Source organism: Vipera berus (genome assembly GCF_964194415.1).
Source record: "Vipera berus genome assembly, chromosome: 1".
Lineage (NCBI taxonomy): Eukaryota > Metazoa > Chordata > Lepidosauria > Squamata > Viperidae > Vipera > Vipera berus.
Genome location: NC_138202.1, coordinates 15,300,727 through 15,320,854, shown reverse-complemented (window position 1 = coordinate 15,320,854; position 20,128 = coordinate 15,300,727). Strand labels below are relative to the sequence as shown.

Here is a 20,128-nt window from a genome sequence, read left to right as displayed (position 1 = left end):
ACTGGCGGTTTTTAAGAAGAGACTGGACAGCCATTTGTCTAAAATGGTATATAGGGCAGGGGTAGGCAACCTCAGCTCTTTTATGACTCATGGACTTCAAGTTGAAGTCCATGAGTCATAAAAGAGCTGAGGTTGCCTACCCCTGGTATAGGGTTTCCTGTTTGAGAAGGGGGTTGGAGTAGAAGACCTCCAAGATTCCTCCCGTTATTCTGTTACTGCCTATGTTTGTCCTAATATCTGGAATTTACAATTAAACTATCCCTGAATGTGGACATTCTGTCAGATCATTTGGTAAGAAATGCATCAGACTATTCCTCCAGTGCTTTGATTACAGCCTAGCTTTTGAAAGAACACGCAAATGGAATTTTCGGGAGAAATGTAACTGTGGTTCCCCTTACCCTTCCTTCTTCTGCAGCAGAGCGGAAGCCACAGCTATTGAGAAGGAGCTGCTAGAAGAGTTTAAATTTGGACATCAGCAGTTAATTGAGATCTGGGGTCATGCATCTGCCATGGCAGTGACCAAGGTGAGTTCAAAGTATTCACAATAGCTAACGAAAGCTTTCCAGATTACTGAATATAATGCAAGGAACCTCACTATGAAGGACCTGCTTCAAAGAATCTTAGTTGGCTGCCTGGCTGTAAGGGTAGCTGGGCAGCTGGATCTAGGCCAGAGTTTCCCAATGTCAGCAACTTTAAGAAGTGTGGACTTCAACTCCCAGAATTCCCCTGCCAGTCAGGGGTCAACTTCCTTTCTGGAAACTGAAGTCCACATATTTTAAGGAGGAGGTAAGGGTGGAGGGATGTGGTGGCTCAGTGGGTTAGGACGCTGAGCTTGTCGATCAGAAGGTCGGCAGTTTGGCGGGTCGAATCCCGAGTGCCGTGTAGCAGAGTGAGCGCCTGTTACTCGTCCCAGCTTCTGCCAACCTAGCAGTTCGAAAGCACATAAAAATGCAAGTGGAAAAATAGGGACCACTACGGTGGGAAGGTAACAGCGTTCCGTGTGCCTTTGGCATCTAGTCATGCCGGCCACATGACCACGGAGACGTCCTTAGACAAGTGCTGGCTCTTTGGCTTTGAAACGGAGATGAGCACCGGCCCCTAGAGTCGGAAACGACTAGCACGCATGTGCGGGGGAACCTTTACCTTTAAGGGTGGAAAGTACAGATCTAGGAAACAGCAACAGTGATTTCAAGTCAGGGTTGTTGAGGAAATAGTTTTAGGTTTAAGGAGAAAAGTGACTGCATGTAGATAGAACAGAATATTTAGATGGTTTTGTGGGAATCAGTTTTTATAGGTAGACCTTGACTTACAACCAGAACTGGGATCAGAATTTCCACTGCTAAGCAAGGCAGTTGTTAAGTGAGTTGCCTGTGATTTTACAACCTTTTTGGTTGCAAGTGTGAGAACTGGATCCATGTCATTTTTCCCAGTGACTTATTGAAAAGTGTAACTTTGGTCACTAAACAAATGGCTGTAAGTTGAGGACTATCTGTAGATCCTCCTAGTTCTGAACCTATGTACCATTGCAGAGTTTTTGTTCCTTCCCCCTTGGATAAAAATAATCTAAGGACTGTAGGAAACACAAACTGCTGCCACATTTCAACGCAATTGCAATTTCCCTTAATTTCATCAAGCAAAGAACACATGAAAAATGATTGATTTCCAATGACTAATTGAGATTCTAAAACAAGGTGTGCCAAGCCAAGCTTCTGGAATTCTTTCTGAACCCTTTAGCGACAGTGGCCATAAAGAGGCCTCTCCAGTTTTCTGCATAACAAGATTTTCTTCTAGGACCTAATCAAGGTTCATGCATACACATTGCTTGTCTGCAAGCATCTAATCAAGGCATGTGTAGCATCTGTGTAGGTGTGCTTGCTAATGCAGGTGCACCTATTACTTTTGCTCACACGACTAGAAGTGAGAGGACTTGAAGCCATTGCCAAAATCCCAAATCACCACCCAACCACCTCTTTCACAGAGGTGCACGGCTAGGCTTTATCAAATTTAAGAATTTTAAGACATGTGGACTTCAACTCCCAGAATTCCCCAGCAGGAGTTGAAGTTCACATGTCTTAAGGTTGACAAGTTGAAGAAAGACTTCAACTAGGCTGATCAACTCCATTTTCAAACTAACTCTTGCCAGATTTTCCTCTATAAACCCAATCTGGTTCCAAGCAGCATACATAGGAGTGGTGGTCAAAAAAGGCAAGATGTTGGTCGCAGCAATGTGATTAAAGCCCCATCCCTTTATATGTTTGTTTGTTTCCTGATTTAACCTCCTGCAATAGATAGAGTCTCAGCAGGTTACAGTCTTAAACACAAACCACTGCAAAGCATTTTTATAACCATCAATAATAATTGAAAATAAATAATAATAATAATAATACAGTCCATCAAAAGGCAATAAACCCAGAAGGAGCCATCTCTAATTCAAATACTGTTTAAATCTCTGTTTTTAAGCATCTCTGCAAGCCTAGGAAGGTAAGGGTTTATTGGATTTTGGAGAGAGAGGCAGGGAAATCTGTAGCCTTGGCCCTGTCAGAATGACAGTGTTTTCTTCTGCAGAGGAATACAAAATCGGGAGACCAAAATTGGAGGACAAGTAGCAATGGCAAAATTGTCAGTTTATATATCCATAACAGAAGCTAACTCAATTTAAGCATGAATAGCTCCCATAGTTGCCACACACAGCCAGACAAATAGAGATATTTGGAGCAATATTTCTAAGAAGACAGTCATGAGACCAATAAAAAATAACAAATAACATGATTTAAGCAGATATTCACTGCAACCCGCAGCGCTCAGTGCCCATTGTAAAGTACAAATATTTAGGTCAGTGGTTAGTAAACAAATGGGGAGGGAAGGTAAGACAGCATCACTAAAAAAAAAATCTATTTAAAAGAAATCAGAAAAATTTGCTGAGCTTCACCTTGCAGAAAAGAGACGTGTAGGGAAACTGTTACAGGTAGTCCTCTGCTTATAGCCATCCATTGAGTGACCATTTGAAGTCAGAACAGCATTGAAAAAAGTGGCTTATTACTGTTTTTTACATGTACAACCGTTGCACTATTCCCATGGTCACGTGATTAGACTTTGGCATGTACTTATGACGGTTGCAGTGTCCCGTGGTCATGTGGTCACCGTTTGTGACCTTCTGACAAGCAAAGTCAATGGGGAAAGCCAGATTCACTTAGCAACCATGTACTAACTTAACTGCAGTGATTCACTTAATAGCTGTGGCAAGGAAGGTTGTAAAATGGGACAAAGCTCACTTAACTATTTCACACAGCAACAGAAATTTGGTGTTCAGCTGTGCTCGTAAGTTAATAATAATAATAATAATAATAATAATAATAATAATAATAATAATAATAATAATAATAATAATAATAATAATATGATGATGATGATGATGGTGGTGGTGGTGGAAGGGACCTTAGAGGTCATCTAATAATAATAATAATAATAATAATAATAATAATAATAATAATAATAATAATAATAATAAAGTTGGAAGGGACCTTGGAGGTCATTTAGTCCAACCCCCTGCTCAGGCAGGAAACCTTATACCATTTCAGGCAAATGGCTCTCCAGTCTCTTCTTAAAAACTTCCAGTGTTGGAGCATTCACATCTTCCGGAGGCAGGTTGTTCCACTGGTTAATTGTTCTAACTGTCATCTAGTCCAACCCCCTGTCCAGTCTCTGCTTAAAAATTTCCAGTGTTGGAGCATTCAAAGCTTCTGGAGGCAGGTGGTTCCACAAGTTGAGCCAAGTGTCCACATTTTGATCACATAGCCACGGGGATGCTACAATGGCTGTAAGTGTGAGAAACGGCCATAAGTCACTTTTTTCTGTGCCATTATAACTTCAAATGGTCAGTAAATGAATGGTTGTAAGTGGAGGACTACCTGTATTCAGTCAGCATTGCAACAGCATCAACTGTTTAGCCAGGATTGGAGAATGTATAATTGGGTATCATCGTTTATTTAATTGTATAATTCAATTTGTTATACCGGCTGATTCCCTACCACACTGGGAGACTTTTTATCAATTTCATGAACTTCTTTCATTTGCTAAGTTGAAGAAATGTAGTATATAGTTTGTGTGCTGTGACCTGTGTTGTAATTCTGCCCTCTTCCTGATCTAAGCTTTAGTTTTAAGAACGCTGTGAACCTGAACAATATTCTTCTTCTTCTTTTTGGGGTGGGTGGGTTTGGGGGGTTTGTGCACCTTCATTTGCTGTTTTTTTTTTTGTTTGTTTCAGGTTTTTCCCCGGCAGTCTTTCTCAAAGAAGCAGCCGACACTGCTGGTGATCTGTGGTTGTGAACAGAATGGGGCAATCGGGTTGGCATGTGCCCGGCATCTGCGTGTATTTGTAAGTATCCAATTAACTCTGAATGCCATGGGGATGAACCACCTATAGATCGTGGAACAGATTTATTTATATCTTGCTTTTATTATTTTTATAAATAACTCAAGGTGGTGAACATACCTAATACTATCCTCCTTCCTCCACTTATTTTCCTGACAACATCCTTGCAAGGTGGGTCTGAGAGAGAGTGACTGGCCCAAGACCATCCTGTTGGCTTTCATGTCTCAGACGGAACTAGAACTCACAGTCTCCTGATGATTGGCCCAAAGTCACCCAACTGTCTTTCATGCCCAAGGCAGAACTGGAACTCACAGTCTCCTTGTGATTGGCCCAAAGTCACCCACCCAGCCAGCTTTCTTGCCTGAGGTGGTACTAGAACTCACAGACTCCTCTTTTCTAGCCTGGTTCCTTCACCACTAGGCCAGTGAATGAATTGTTGTTGTTAGCTGTGAAGTCATGTCCGACCCATCGTGGCCCTATGGACAACGTTCCTCCAGGCCTTCCTGTCCTCTACCATCTTCTGGAGTCCATTTAAGCTCACGCCTACTGCTTCAGTGACAGCATGGGTCTTGCCGTGCACAAGCTATTTATATTCCTGCAAAGAGTTCCCCTGGCTGAGTCTCTGCCCCACTACCTTGAGCTTTTTAAATGCAGATTCTTCCAATCAAGACTCCCTCCAAAATCATTTATCTGCAGTTATCTGCATTAAAGCCAACAATGCTATCGAGAAAGCTTGCCCAAGGCTTTCTGACTGCTGTAGCAAACTTTGTAACTTGCTCAATGGCAAACATTTCTCACCCATTAGCAGGATTGCTACTACCTTGGTGTCCATATACTGTATTCAGGACCAAACAGGATACATTTATTTTAATTGTACATATTTCCCTTAAAAACTACATTTGTACAGTTGCTATTAAGCCAAGAATTGTATCACATAATTCATTGATTTGGCAATTGAATAGATCATGATGTTCCCATGCATTTAGTAACTCCAGAAGTCCAAATTTAGATTTGTTTGCTTAAGAATAAGGATTAAACAAATGTTCCTGCAATCCTGTACAATATTTAAAAATATATCTTAAATGGACAGATTACAAAATTTGGATTACAGAATTTCTGAAGACCACCACCAACACCCTAGCTTTAAATGTCTTTACAGAATCTTATTTTCCGAGGCAAAGAGGTCTTCTTCTCGGTATAAAAGGCCCAGATATATTTCAGAATCTAACACATAGATTTCTGATTGTTGGATTAAAACCAAGATGAAATGTTCAGGGTCTTATGTAACCAATAAAAGTGCTGGAAATGATCTTCTGAACTTCTCCTATGCTACCAATTTCAGATTTTTAATGTGACAGAAAGAAAATAAATAAATACACAGGGAAACTGATGTAAAACAATTTCAATTAAATCAAATTTTATTTTTGCTGTGGTCCCCTCACTTTTTGCTACTCTTCCTCCAAATATTAATTAAACCTTTCCCTGCTTAAATTTATGAGATTAGCCCAGAACATTTAGATCAGTGTTTCTCAACCTTAGTGACTTTTAGACAAATGGACTTCAACTACCAGAATTCCCTGGCCAACATGGCTGGCTGAGGAATTCTGAAAGTTGAAGTCCACTAATTTTATACTTGCTAAGGTTAAGAAATCCTGGTTTAGATACTGTCACCTAGCAGGGCTAGAATTCTTAATATATAGTTCTATCATCAAAGTATTGATAAACTCATCTATCAAAACAAGGCTTTGTTGATAGATAAGCAGTTATCCCCTTCATGGATTACTGCCTTGTCGTGGCGAAGGGGCTTGTGTAATTCAATGAAGCTATGAGCTATGCCGTGCATGGCCTCCCAAGACGGACAGGTCATAGCAGAGAGTTCTGACAAAACATGATCCACTAGAGAAGGAAATGGCAACCCACTCCAGTATCTTTGCCATGAAAACCCCATGGACAGTACCAAAAGGAAAAAAGATATGATGCTGGAAGATGAGCCCCTCAGGTTGGAAGGCGTTCAATATGCTACTGGGGAAGAGCAGAGGGCTAGTACTAGTAGCGCCAGAAAGAATGAAGTGACTGGGCCAAAGCCAAAAGGATGCTCAGCTGTGGATGTAGCTGGTGGTGAAAGGAAAGTCTGATGCTGTAAAGATTTTTTCTCCATAGGAACCTGGAATGTAAGATCCATGAATCAAGAAAAGCTGGACATGGTCAAACAAGAGATGACAAGACTGAACATCGACATCTTAGGAATCAGCGAACTAAAATGGACAGGAATGGGTGAATTTAATTCAGATGACCATCAGGTATACTACTGCGGGCAAGAATCCCTCAGAAGAAATGGAGTAGCCTTCATAGTCAATAAAAGTAGAAAAAGCAATACTGTCTGAGGAAGCTTTGCAAATAGCTGAGGACAGGAGGGAAGCGAAAGGCAAGGGAGAAAAAGAAAGATACACCCAATTGAATGCAGAATTCCAGAGAATAGCTAGAAGAGATAAGAATGCCTTCTTAAATGAACAGTGCAAAGAAATAGAAGAAAACAATATAATAGGGAAGACTAGAGACCTCTTCAAGAAATTGGAGATATGAAGGGAACATTTCATGCAAAAATGGGCATGATAAAGGACCAAAATGGCAGGGACCTAACAGAGGGATTAAGAAGAGGTGGCAAAATTACACAGAAGAGCTATACAAGAACAAGCTTAACGTCCCTGATAGCCACGATGAGCTGGTCACTGACCTCGAGCCAGACATCCTAGAATGTGAAGTGAAATGGGCCTTAGGAAAGCTGAGCAACAACAAAGCTAGTGGAGGTGACAGTATTCCAGCTGAGCTATTCAAAATCTTAAAAGACGATGCAGTAAAAGTGCTACACTCAATTTGCCAGCAAATTTGGAAAACTCAACAGTGGCCACAGGATTGGAAAAGATCAGTTTACATTCCAATTCCAAAGAAAGGCAGTGCCAAAGAATGTTCAAACTATCGCACCATTGCACTCATTTCTCATGCTAGTAAAGTTATGCTTAAAATTCTACAAGCTAGACTCCAGCAGTATGTGGATCGAGAACTACCAGAAGTACAGGCAGGATTTCGAAGAGGCAGAGGAACTAGAGATCAAATTGCTAACATATGCTGGATCATGGAGAAACCTAGAGAGTTCCAGAAAAACATCTACTTCTGCTTCATTGACTATGCTAAAGCCTTTGATTGTGTGGATCATAACAAACTGTGGCAAGTCCTCAAAGAGATGGGCATACCAGACCATCTTATTTGTCTCTTGAGAAACCTATATGCGGGCCAAGAAGCAACAGTGAGAACTGGACACGGAACCACTGATTGGTTCAAAATTGGGAAAGGAGTCCGGCAAGGCTGTATACTGTCACCCTGCCTATTTAACTTATATGCCGAGCACATCATGAGAAAGGCAGGGCTAGATGAATCAAAAGTTGGAATTAAGATTGCCGGGAGAAATATCAACAACCTAAGATATGCAGATGTTACGACTCTAATGGCAGAAAGTGAAGAGGAACTAAAGAGCCTCTTGTTGCGAGTGAAGAAGGAGAGTGCAAAAGTTAGGTTGAATCTAAACATTAAAAAAACCAAGATCATGGCATCTGGCCCTCTCAATTCCTGGCAAATAGATGGGGAAGAAATGGAGGTAGTGACAGATTTTATTTTCCTGGGCTCCAAGATCACCGCAGACAGGGACTGCAGCCAAGAAATTAAAAGACATTTGCTCCTGGGGAGGAAAGCCATGGCAAATCTAGACAGCACACTAAAAAGCAGAGACATCACCCTGCCAACAAAAGTGCGTATAGTCGAGGCTATGGTCTTCCCAGTTGCAATGTATGGCTGTGAAAGTTGGACCATAAGAAAGGCTGAGCACCAAAGAATTGAAGCCTTTGAACTATGGTGCTGGAGAAGGCTCCTGCAAGTCCCTTGGACGGCAAGGCAATCAAACCGGTCAGTCCTAGAGGAGATCAACCCTGACTGCTCTTTAGAAGGCCAGATCCTGGGGTTGAAACTCAAATACTTTGGCCACCTAGTGAGAAGGAAGGACTCACTGGAGAAGAGCCTAATACTGGGAAAGGTTGAGGGCAAGAGAAGAAGGGGACAACAGAGAATGAGGTGGCTGGATGGAGTCACTGAAGCAGTAGGCGTGAGCCTAAATGGACTCCAGAACATAGTAGAGGACAGGAAGGCCTGGAGGAACGTTGTCCATGGGGTCGTGATGGGTCGGACACGACTTCGCAGCTAACAACAACAACAAAGAATGCAATAAGATTTGTCTGGCATGATCTGTTTTTGAGAAACCCATGTTGGCTTTTGGTTATGAATTTGTTTGCCTCTAGGTGTTTGCTGATTTGTTGCTTGATTATCTTTCCCAGAATCTTCCCAGGTATTGAGGTCAGACTGATAAGTCTGTAGTTTCCTGGATCCGTTCCCCCCCCCCTCTTTTTTTTTTAAGATGGGAACTTCATCAGCTTTTTTGCAGTCCTCTGGAAAATATCTCTTTGAGACAAACTAAAGAGAATGATCTTTCCTTTTTGGGAGCGCTAAATGTCTTTGGTATTTGAAATCTGTCAATCCAGTTTCTCACCATTTCATATCTGAGTAGACAAAACTGCTTGAATTGATATCCAGTTAATACACCTGATGGTGCATAAAGAAACTCTCATTAGGAATTTCCCAGTAGCAGTTTGCAATTCTTCTTTCATTATTTCCTCACCTATATTCTCTTCTGTCTCCTGCCTCTTGAATTTTAATTTAATTGGAATGATTTCTGGGATTAAACACATTCACATTACACCACTTTACAATGCCTTGGTAAGGCTACACCTGGAATACTGCATCCAGTTTTGGTCACCATGATGTAAAAAAGATGTTGAGACTCTAGAAAGAGTGTAGAAAAGAGCAACAAAGATGATCAGGGGACTGGAGGCTAAAACATATAGCGAAGGGTTGCTGGAATTGGGTATGTGTAGTTTAACTAAGAGAAGGGTGAGGGGTGACATGATAGCAGTGTTCCAATATCTCAGGGGCTGCCACAAAGAAGAGGGAGTCAAGCTATTCTCCAAAGCACCTGAAAGCAGGACAAGAAGCAACGGATGGAAACTAGTCAAGGAGAGAAGCAACCTAGAACTAAGGAGAAACTTCCTGACAGTTAGAACAATTAACCAGTGGAACAACCTGCCTCCAGGAGTGGTGAATGCTCCAACACTGGAAGTGTTTTTAAGAAGAGACTGGACAGCCATTTGTATGAAATGGTATAGGGTTTCCTGCCTGAGCAGGGGTTTGGACTAGATGACCTCCAACGTCCCTTCCAACTGTTACTACTTCTTCTTCTTCTTCTTCTTCTTCTTCTTCTTCTTCTTCTTCTTCTTCTTCTTCTTCTTCTTCTTCTTCTTCTTCTTCTTCTTCTTCTTCTTCTTCTTCTTCTTCTTCTTATTATTATTATTATTATTATTATTATTATTATTATTATTATTATTATTATTATTATTATTATTATTATTATTTTATTAGCTTTGGTTATAATGAGGGAAGTGATTGCCCATGATGCTTATCTGCAGTCATCTCTTGTTTTCTGTTCCAGGAATATGAGCCAACCATTTTCTATCCCAAAAAGTCTTCTAATCCTCTCTACAGAGATTTCACCACACAATGTGAAAAGATTGACATTCCTTTCCTTTCCTACTTGCCAACTGAGGTAAGGCGAGACACTTAATCGCATTTGGGAAAGGAAGCCAATTACAGTAAAAATCCTCTTATTTCTAGCTTTCACACGTATTAATGGTTCTATTCTACCTTCAGAATTATGTGGGCCGAGACTTACATTTTAGCATCTCAGCAAGCACAGGCAGTCCTTGACTTACAACAATTTCTTTAAGGACTGTTCAGAGTTACAACAGCAATGGAAAAAGGTGACTTATGGCCATTTTTCCCCAGCACCATTGCAGCATGGCTATGGTCATGTGATCAAAATTCAGATGTTTGGCAACTGGCTCATATATATGACCGTTGCAATGTACCATGGTCACATCATCAGCATCTTTTGAGACCTGACAAGCAGAGTCAATGGGGAAGCCAGATTCACTAAACAACTGCAGTGATTTGCTTAAAAACTGGCAAGGAAGGTCGTAAAACGGGGTAAAACTCACTTAACAATTGTCTTGCTTAGCAACAAAAATTTGGGGCTCAGTTGTGGTCATAAGTCAAGGACTACCTGTAAAATGATCTAGATCTCTTTTTCAAAAGATCTGTAGTTAGCTTCTGATTAGAAAGACGTTAGGATGGATATCTCACCAGCTTTTGTCCTCTGGATGTGTTACAGTTTCCATCATCCTATAGGTGAAAGCTGTTGCAAGTAAGACATAGTTGAAGAGCACCAGATTGGGGATGTAGAGTATGTTTCTCTCTTTCTGTGTATCATAGAAGCTCATTGTCTTCGTTATATGTCCTGAGCCATCATTTCCACCTCAATCTGCAGTTTTCATGTGATCCGAATTTGAGGTTGACTCAAGAGTATTTTGGTTATATTTTAGCATTCATTGCACGTGTTTGACTTCCCCAAATTATAGTACTCACCTCAGTGCAATCATACGTATGATCCCATCATTGCTGTTTCAGTGCACACTTCTGCATCACTGAATCTACAGCGCAAAGCGCACCTGAAATGACAGTGTGGAAGAAATACCCCAAAAGGGATTTCAAGGGAACCTTAAGATGTCACTTCCAGAATTAGTTTTAGAAGTATTAAAGGATAAGCACAGATAATCTAGTTATTATGATTATCCTGGTTTCTCAGTAATTCATCAGATTAAGTCATTCTCAACATTACGTTCTCTACATTTAATAAGTACTGTATATCAGCTTACCCTATTAACAATGATAAACTGGCAGAATTTTGGAGGCCCTTTGGGTGTCCCCTCAGAAGGCGAGGGATGGGATACCTGGCCTGGGATTTAAATTATACATGTTTGGATTATATTGGAATTATTTCTTTAGGGAAGGCAGTTGCAAATGTTTCTGCTGAATTAGAAAAAGCCTTTAGTACTTCTGCTCATGCCTTGCATGGCTTGCAATATGAGGCTGAAGGCATTGACTGTGCTAGTCTAGATGGCTGTGTGGTTTGGGATGGTCTTCTGGAGTGTGCAATCTAGTAAATTCCTCCTGTTGGGTACAGATGCATGAGGATAATAAGGTTGAAACTGATATTAATAAGCTGTTCAATGCATCTACTCTTTTAGGCGTGACCGCACAACACACCCGCAGTACAAATACGCCTTATTTAGCAACTGCCTTGCTTAGTGATTGTTCACAGTAAAGACTTTATGAAAAATAATTTTGAGACCAATCCTCGCATGACTACCATTGCAGATCTGCAAAGCAAAGGAAAGCTGAAATAATATCATAATCACAGTCGTGTCAAAGGTGTGGTTTTTTCCCCCAAAAGGCAACTGGACTGTTTTTTCTGTGAGGAAGACATTTCGCTTCTCATCCAAGAAGCTTCATTGGTTCTGGTAGGATGGTGGGGGTGATGGAAGGATTAGTTCTGTCAGGATGGGGGGTTGGGCTGGGTTGGAAGGGTCATATTTCTTTGCAGTCATCTGATCGTTAGCACTCTCCCTGAGAGCTTTTGAGGCAGTCCAGTTGCCTTTTGAAAAAGCACCTTTGAGACAATGATGACCTGGATGACTGAGAATCTCTACAGGTATTAAGCACAGTCGTGAGTTTTCTTGGTGACGGTTTTGCTTAATGATCCAGTTTAATAATTTAATAATTTAATAATTTAATTTGTATACCGCCCTTCTCCCGAAGGACTCAGGGCGGTGAGCAGGGCAATACATAATAAAAACAAGATACAAAAATTAAAAAGTAATTAAACAGCAATGCCCGTAAAATTAATACACATTAAAAGTTAAGACCGATTTATAAAAACCCAACCCCATCCCATCAGTTTCCAGTACCAATTGTGGTTGCTAAATGAGGACTACCTATAATTTATACCTGAATCTTCCTGGGACCTCTTAAGGCTGAAAAATATTTCTTGACAGTAGTTATCTCTGACTTAGATTTTAATTCCATATGTCTGTTTTACATGATGTTCTTCTCATACCAAAATCGGTCTTACCTGCAGGTTATCACCGGTCCAGATCTGCTGGGGAAAGGACCGTTATAGAAAGTCTTCTTGGTGTTATCATGCCTCTACTTCTAATAAACTTGAATGTTATGGGACCAATAAAAAGAGGGAGAATGTGCTTGAAACAAATGAATATTAAACAAATTGTATGGGATTTTAGCATCAGGAGAGAATTTTCATGACCTATTTTGCTCTGAGTAAGCTTTGTAGTCTATAGCTCTGTAGATAATTTGTTAATTGCTCTGAATTCTTTGAAGAAATGGATGCCTTTTGTGTGAAATATCCAGACTTGAGGATGTAATAGCAGTTGCTTTCTTATCTTTTCTCTTTCTCCTGTTAATTCAGGGTTATTATGTTAGCATGACTGATTCCTTTATTCTGTGCTGTGGTTAAGCCAACAGATTCAATATTTATGCTACTGAAAAGTGTAAAATTGAAACACATCCATTTTAATGGGTATTTGTGATCAGTGAGCCTGTGTCCCTGTATACACTTCTGAGTATTGTAACTTATCACTTAATTTTTATTTTTATTTATGTATTGAGAGAATTCTGTATATGGCTGCCTACTCACTCAGTTTTAACGTTGGGTTCATGCGTTTAAAGCTTCATTAGCATTTCATGCCTTTTAAAAAATACACATGGATATCTATCTATCTTATAAATATTGTATTCATTCTCTTATATATTATTTTGCAAGCTATTATTTTTCCTGATATTTTGCTTCCAATAATTGGTAAAATCATGTCCATTTAGGACCTGAAATTTTATTATGCATTGGAAACCACCAAAAAGGGTTAAGGAAATCCTTACAATTTCTTTGCATCTCCATGTAAATATGGCACCCCCTTGAACAATGTTGCCAATGGGCCTGACAAATCCAGAGTGGGATGAAGCCTGTCAGGGGAGTGGCGAGTTATTGTTTTTGTGGTTATAGATTAGGTTTTTATTTTTGTAAGCTGCCCAGAGTCACTAAGTGTGAATGGGCAACCATATAAATTTTCTAAATAAACAATGTATCCGACTTCAACTCAACAATTTCTATTTGATTTCTCAAACAAACCAGAGTCCAACCAGCTTCTTCAAATCTCTTTTGTCTAATGCTGCTAGTTGTGCCTTCTTGGCGAGAAACTTCAGGAAAAATGGTTTTGACCATGGATTCAGTTTAAAGCATTCCAAAAGCATTATCCTCTGAATGATTGCTGGATTCTAATGTTTTCTTGATTCTGGCATGGATGCCTCCATGCAAAGGGAGGCAGAGAGGAAGAAAATTGTTTTCAAGGTTTTGGCTTTGCAATTTTACTTCACCTCATGAAACTGAATTTCCTTTCTGTAATCTTGTGGTATAGAAGCCACCCAGAAGTCAAGTGAAAAACAAGTTTTGTGAGAATACAAAGATCTTAAATCAAATAAAAGTTTACAACTGTTGGTAATGGTAAAAAATAATACCAGGCTACGCAAAACATTTGCTGTTTTTCCTCTTATCCAAAGAGAATTGCAGAAATGCATCTGCTAAATATTCTTGCCATCTAATTTATCACACTAATTTCACTGACTGACAAGCTAGTTTGGTTTTATGCATTTCCCTGTTCATTCCTTCATTAGATTCATGTCCAGTTTTCCTCCAAGAGTTCAAGGCAGTGTAGTGAGCAAGTTTTTCCTCATGTGAGTTGCTTGAGTTAAGAAATAGGCTGCCTGAGCTAAGAAATAATGAAGGGTCTATATTCTATAGCTGTGTTTCTCAACCTCGGCAACTTTAACATGTGTGGACTTCAACTCCCAGAATTCCCTGGCTGGAGTTGGAAGTCCACACATCTTAAAGGTTCTGGAACTCGAATTCTGAAACTTGAAGTCCATACATGCTGAAGTTTTTTTTTTAAATCCCATTTATATCCCGCCCTTCTCCGAAGACTCAGGGCGGCTTACAAGCTTAGCAGTAGCCTTCATTCTATGTATATGCCTGCTTATTAGGGCTTTCACACACCCCCCAAGCAGCATTATTACAAAGTCAGCTTAATTGCCCCCAACAATCTGGGTCCTCATTTTACCTACCTCGGAAGGATGGAAGGCTGAGTCAACCTTGAGCCTGGTGGGACTCGAACCTGCACTAATTGCAGGCAGCTGGTGTTACTTAAGGAGGCATTAGCCCACTGCTCCACCAAGGCTCTCAACTTTGAAGTTGCCAAAGTTGAGAAACACTGAACCCAGAATGATCCTTAGGTAATCAGGAATTACAGACGTTCTCTTCAAGCATTCAGAGATGCTGTTTCCTGCACTGTGTGGGTGCATTGGATCAAGTTACATTTTGTCTTCAGATCTTCTTATCAATGCAAAGGAATTCAAGATATTTGGGGTAATGAGTTGTCACAGTCTCTCTTCCCCATGAGATGTTACAATGCAATAGACATATAGTGATACCACGGCCCAAGAGAGAGATTTCAGGTTTGGCTTGGTGATGACATTCCTGAAATGAAATTTGCTGAATGCTAACAGTGATATCAGAATTTATTTGTAATGTAGCCAATGTAACGCAATGTGAAGGTAAGAAAACAAACAGAAACAGATGTTAAGTTTCCCGTGCAAAGGGCTAAATATAAAACTGGATGCATTTTTTTTATATATAAAAAAAACCCTGCACAATGAATTCAGAGTAAGCTTGTTTAGGAAATAATATGGAAGAGTTTGGAAGGCTAATATGGCACTGAATACAATTTTTTCCTTTCCTTCTGGCAGGTTCAGCTAATCAGTGATGCATACAACCTGGTGGTTGATGCCATGCTTGGCGTAGAAGACAGCCTGGGGGAACTGTCCGAGCCCTACTGCACAATCTTGGCCACTCTCAAACAAATTCGGATTCCTCTTGTCAGCCTGGATGTCCCATCAGGTGTGTAGATGGGAGCTCTGATCCCCCCTTGTTCCCCTGAACTCAGCCATTTGCATTCAGCTGGCCCTGCCATGAAGCAGCGGGAGGCAGCCACTATCCTAGGTATCTGCTTTTGATGGGCAGCCATTTGTTGGACATTAAATAATGGAGGGGGTGGGGGTCCCACTTAGGTACTACAATCATTTAAGCCTCTTCAGATTCTTGGAGCTCAATCCAGCTGGTCTTTTGGGAAGTAGGTGGCTATGTCCCAATTGCCCATCCCGCCCTTTGCTGCCATATTCATTCATTCATTCATTTTGCTAGGCTTATACGATAATAATAATAATAATAATAATAATAATAATAATAATAATAATAATAATAATAATAATAAGAAGAAGAAGAAGAAGAAGAAGAAGAAGAAGTTGGAAGGGACCTTGGAGGTCATCTAGTCCAACCCCCTGCTCAGGCAGGAAACCTTATACCATTTCAGGCAAATGGCTGTCTAGTCTCTTCTTAAAAACTTCCAGTGTTGGAGCATTCACCACCTCTGGAGGCAGGTTGTTCCACTGGTTAATTGCTCTAACTGTCAGGAAGTTTCTCCTTAGTTCTAGGTTGCTTCTCTCCTTGACTAGTTTCCCTCTGTTGCTTCTTGTCCTGCTTTCAGGTGCTTTGGAGAATAGCTTGACTCCCTCTTCTTTGTGGCTGCCCCTGAGATACTGGAACACTGCTATCACGTCACCCCTCACTCTTCTCTTCGTTAAACTACACATACCCAATTCCAGCAACCGTTCCCTATATGTTTTAGCCTCCAGCCCCCTAATCATCTTTGTTGCTCTTCTCTGTACCCTTTCTAGAGTCTCGACATCTTTTTTACATCGTGGTGACCAAAACTGGATGCAGTATTCCAGGTGTGGCCTTACCAAAGCATTGTAAAGTGGTATTAGTACTTCACTTGATCTTGATTCTATCCCTCTGTTAATGCAGCCTAGCACTGTGTTGGCTTTTTTGGCAGCTGCAGCACACTGCTGGCTCATATTGAAGTGATTGTCTACTAGGACTCCGAGATCCCTCTCACAGTTACTACTATTGAGCAAGGTACCACCTATACTACACCTGTGCATTTGATTTTTCCTGCCTAAATGTAGAACCTTACTTTTTTCACCATTGAATTTCATTTTGTTAGATAGTGCCCAGTGTTCGAGTCTGTCCAGATCCTTCTGTATCTTAAGCCTATCTTCTGGTATCTTCCTCTACCTACGACCATCCATTTAGTAATCATTTCACCTTACAATGCCATTGACAAAAGTGGCTTACAACCAGTCCTCATGTTTATGACTGTTGCAGCCTCTCCATGGTCACGTGATCCAAATTCAGCAACTGGCAAATATTTACGATGATTGCAGTGTCCTGGAGCCATGCGATCGCCATTTGCAACCTTCCCAGCCTGCTTCTGACAAGCAAGGTCCATGGGGGAAGCCGGGTTTGGTTAATAGCTGCAGTGATTCCCTTAACAACCATTGCAAAGAAAAATAATTGAAAAATCAGGCACCACTCACTTAACAATTACCTTGTTTAGCAACAGAAATTCTGGTCCCCACTGTGGTTGTAGATTGAGGACTATCTGTTTGGTGTTCCTCTCATGTCTAACTCTAAGTAGCATACAGATTTCCAGTCAACAATAACGTTAAAAGCTAACAAGTACGATATACCTATATAAGTCATTCAACACCAAGGAACATAACTCATATACCGATTCAATATCCTGCTGAAACAAGAATAACACTTCAGAACCTGAAGTTCAGGTAAAACAACCAGTCTTATTTATTTTATGGAAAGATAACAGTTTAAAGCAGGGGTCTTCAAACTTGGCCCTTTTATCACTTGTGGACAGGCTGGCTGAGGAATTCTGGGAGTCAAAGTCCACAAGTCATAAAAGGGCCAAGTTTGAAGACCCCTGCTTTAAAGGCTTATGTATTAGGAGCTAAAGGAAGCCCTTCTTCCAGGTTGGGCACAAACTACTGGAGGAAGGTGGTCCTGCAAGTAATCAGATCCTAAACAATAAAGAGCTTTAAAGGTGACAATTTGAATTGCAGTAAAAAAAAATCATCAGGTATCCCTAAATGTTTGGGCCACTGCTTCTGGGCCAGCTGATAGTCTTCAAGAGTAGCCTCATTATAATAATCCAAAGTGACATGAAGACAAATATCATTTGTCCCAAATGTTTGAAAACTGATGGTAGACTACTCCTGTACATGGAATTTCAGTTTTGCCATATTCACTAATGTCATTTGATAGATGTGGAAGAATTTAAATTTACAGGACTGTCTGCTGCCAGGAACGACTTCCCATCGCCCTGTGCGCTCACACAGAGAGGGTCTCCTCAGGGTGCCGTCGGCCAGACAATGTCGGCCGGCGACCCCCAGGGGGAGGGCCTTCTCTGTAGGGGCGCCTGCCCTTTGGAATCAGCTCCCCCGAGAACTTCAGATGGCCCCAGATCTCCAGTCCTTTCGTCGCGACCTAAAGACATACCTTTTCCAACTGGCCGACTTGGACTGAAGATGGGGGTTTTAATATTGTTTTAATTTTATTGGTTTTGTAAATAATTAATGGGGCTTTGTAAAGTTAATCTTTTTTAATATTTGTATTTACTGTTTTTATTGTTGTTTTATTGTTGTTAGCCACCCTGAGTCCTTTGGGAGATAGGGCGGCATATAAGTCCCATAATTAAATTAAATTAAATTAAATTAAATTAAATTAAATTAAATTAAATTACATTACATTACATTACATTACATTACATTACATTACATTACATTACATTACATTACATTACATTACATTACATTACATTACATTAGGACAAAATGCTCAGTGCTGGCTAGAGATTCTGAGAAGTAGTCTGAACACTTCTGAATACCAGGTAGGAGGAAAACTGCTTGAGAGGATAAATTTCACAAACATGGAGCCTCTATTAATGTTGCCCCACTTCCCAATCACCATCCCCACTTCCCTGTTCTTTCAAAACATGACATTCCCTGGTTCTCCCTCATCATCATTTTAATCCCTTTTCCACTTCTTCCTTCCATCCCTTTGCCAAGTTCCAGCTTGGCTCGTTGGCATCTGCGGTGGCTGTCTGAAGAGGCAGTTCTTTTGAACGGCAGAGCTTGCTGCAAGAAGGAATCAGTTTTCCTAAAATGAGACATGATGTCATCTTCAGACACGTTTTGCTGTGTCTAGAGAGTGCAGTAGCCTAAAACCTGCTTTCACCATCAAGGGAAGGAATTTCTTCTGTGGAAGAACAAACAGGCAGACGAGACATGAATGGGAATAAACTTCTCCCCCCCCCCCCTAAATGTTCAAATTTCTTTCCACTGACAGTGGTATAATCAGAACTTAATTTAACTGAAGTTAAATTAATGGAACAAGAAATGTGATATCCATCGGCACAAAGCTTTGGTCTGTTTTTAAACAAGCTGGCTGGGGAATTTTGGGAATTGAAGTCCACACATCTGGAAATGACCAAGGTTGAAACACGCCTTACTACACCATCCCTGCTATTCTGTTTGAAAATCTCCAGTGAAGGGATAGAAACCATTCCATGCAATCACCAATTCTACTGTCTGACGGATGTTACTGTCAAGGTCTGCCCCCACGTGGGATGTGCAAAGGCCAATAGTACAACAAAACTTTAGCACCTAGAGTTTCCTTTAATTAAAGCTGCAAAAATGAATTATTGAAAGAAAAATAGAGAACAACCCACCCACCCCCACCACCCACCCCCGCTGGGACTATCTGGATAATTAGAACTCAGATCAGGGGGTGTTCCTGCTTTTTGCATTATTTTTGCTCTTTCTTTACAGGTTGGGATGTGGAGATGGGCAGCAGTGATGGCATCAGCCCCGATGTTCTGGTCTCCCTGGCGGCCCCAAAGCAATGTGCCACAAGATTTATGGGCAAGCACCACCTGGTGGCTGGGCGCTTCCTCCCCTACGATGTGCAGAAAAAATTTGAACTGAATTTGCCAGAATACCCTGGCACAGAGTGTGTGGTTTCTCTGTAGAGCAGGGGTGTCCAACCTTGGCAACTTTAAGACTTGTGGACTTCAATTCCCAGAATTCCCCAGCCAGCCATGGGAGTTGAGGTCCTCAGCTCTTAAACTTGCCAAGGTTGGACACCCCTGCTGTAGAGCTTGGAATCGTCCAGCAGTTTGTGGCTTCTGGATATCTTGGCCCTGCTGAGAACTCCCTGGTTTGCTTCTCTTGAATATCAAAATGAGATCCCCAGTATTAATTAGTTCCATATCTAAGGTTTGGAATGTATAATAGTATTGTTTAATCCATTGTAAAAAAAATCTGGCAAATCTATTTGGAAGAAAGGGAATGCTCAGACAACTGAGCCACCTAATGGCACCCTTCTGGAAAACGTGAATTAAAAGACACACACATAAATTCCTCTTCAAATAACTGTTATGAAACCCAGTAAAATTCAAGCCAATTTTTTTTTATAATCTGCAAGTAAAGAGATGGAAAAAGACTTTTGCTTCCATCTAGTGATCATTTTATTTTTTTTGCAAATAAATTTGAGGCTCCCAGAATAGTTCTTACAAATAGCACATACCGTAATCTAAAAGGATCTAATTTATCTGGAGTTTTAAAAGGCTTTCCAGAAATATCCTTCAGTTGGGCAGTCTTGGGATGATTTGCATCTGTTTACATCTGTAACTCTCCCCAAAATATCAAAATATTTTTTGTACA

At 40.7% G+C, this 20,128-nt stretch overlaps 1 protein-coding gene across 1 annotated transcript in view; it reads left to right on the top strand.

The window, feature by feature from the left end:
• Positions 1–19,434, top strand: part of YJEFN3 (YjeF N-terminal domain containing 3) — a gene marked incomplete at both ends in the record, with an annotated part of 30,994 nt that extends 11,560 nt beyond the window's left edge. The window contains 5 exons of the mRNA XM_081314296.1: positions 416–524; positions 4,265–4,375; positions 9,963–10,076; positions 15,242–15,392; positions 19,235–19,434. Of these exons, the coding sequence (XP_081170422.1) occupies positions 416–524; positions 4,265–4,375; positions 9,963–10,076; positions 15,242–15,392; positions 19,235–19,434 (685 nt within the window). The remainder of the gene's footprint in view (positions 1–415; positions 525–4,264; positions 4,376–9,962; positions 10,077–15,241; positions 15,393–19,234) is intronic.
• Positions 19,435–20,128: the final 694 nt, after the last annotated feature.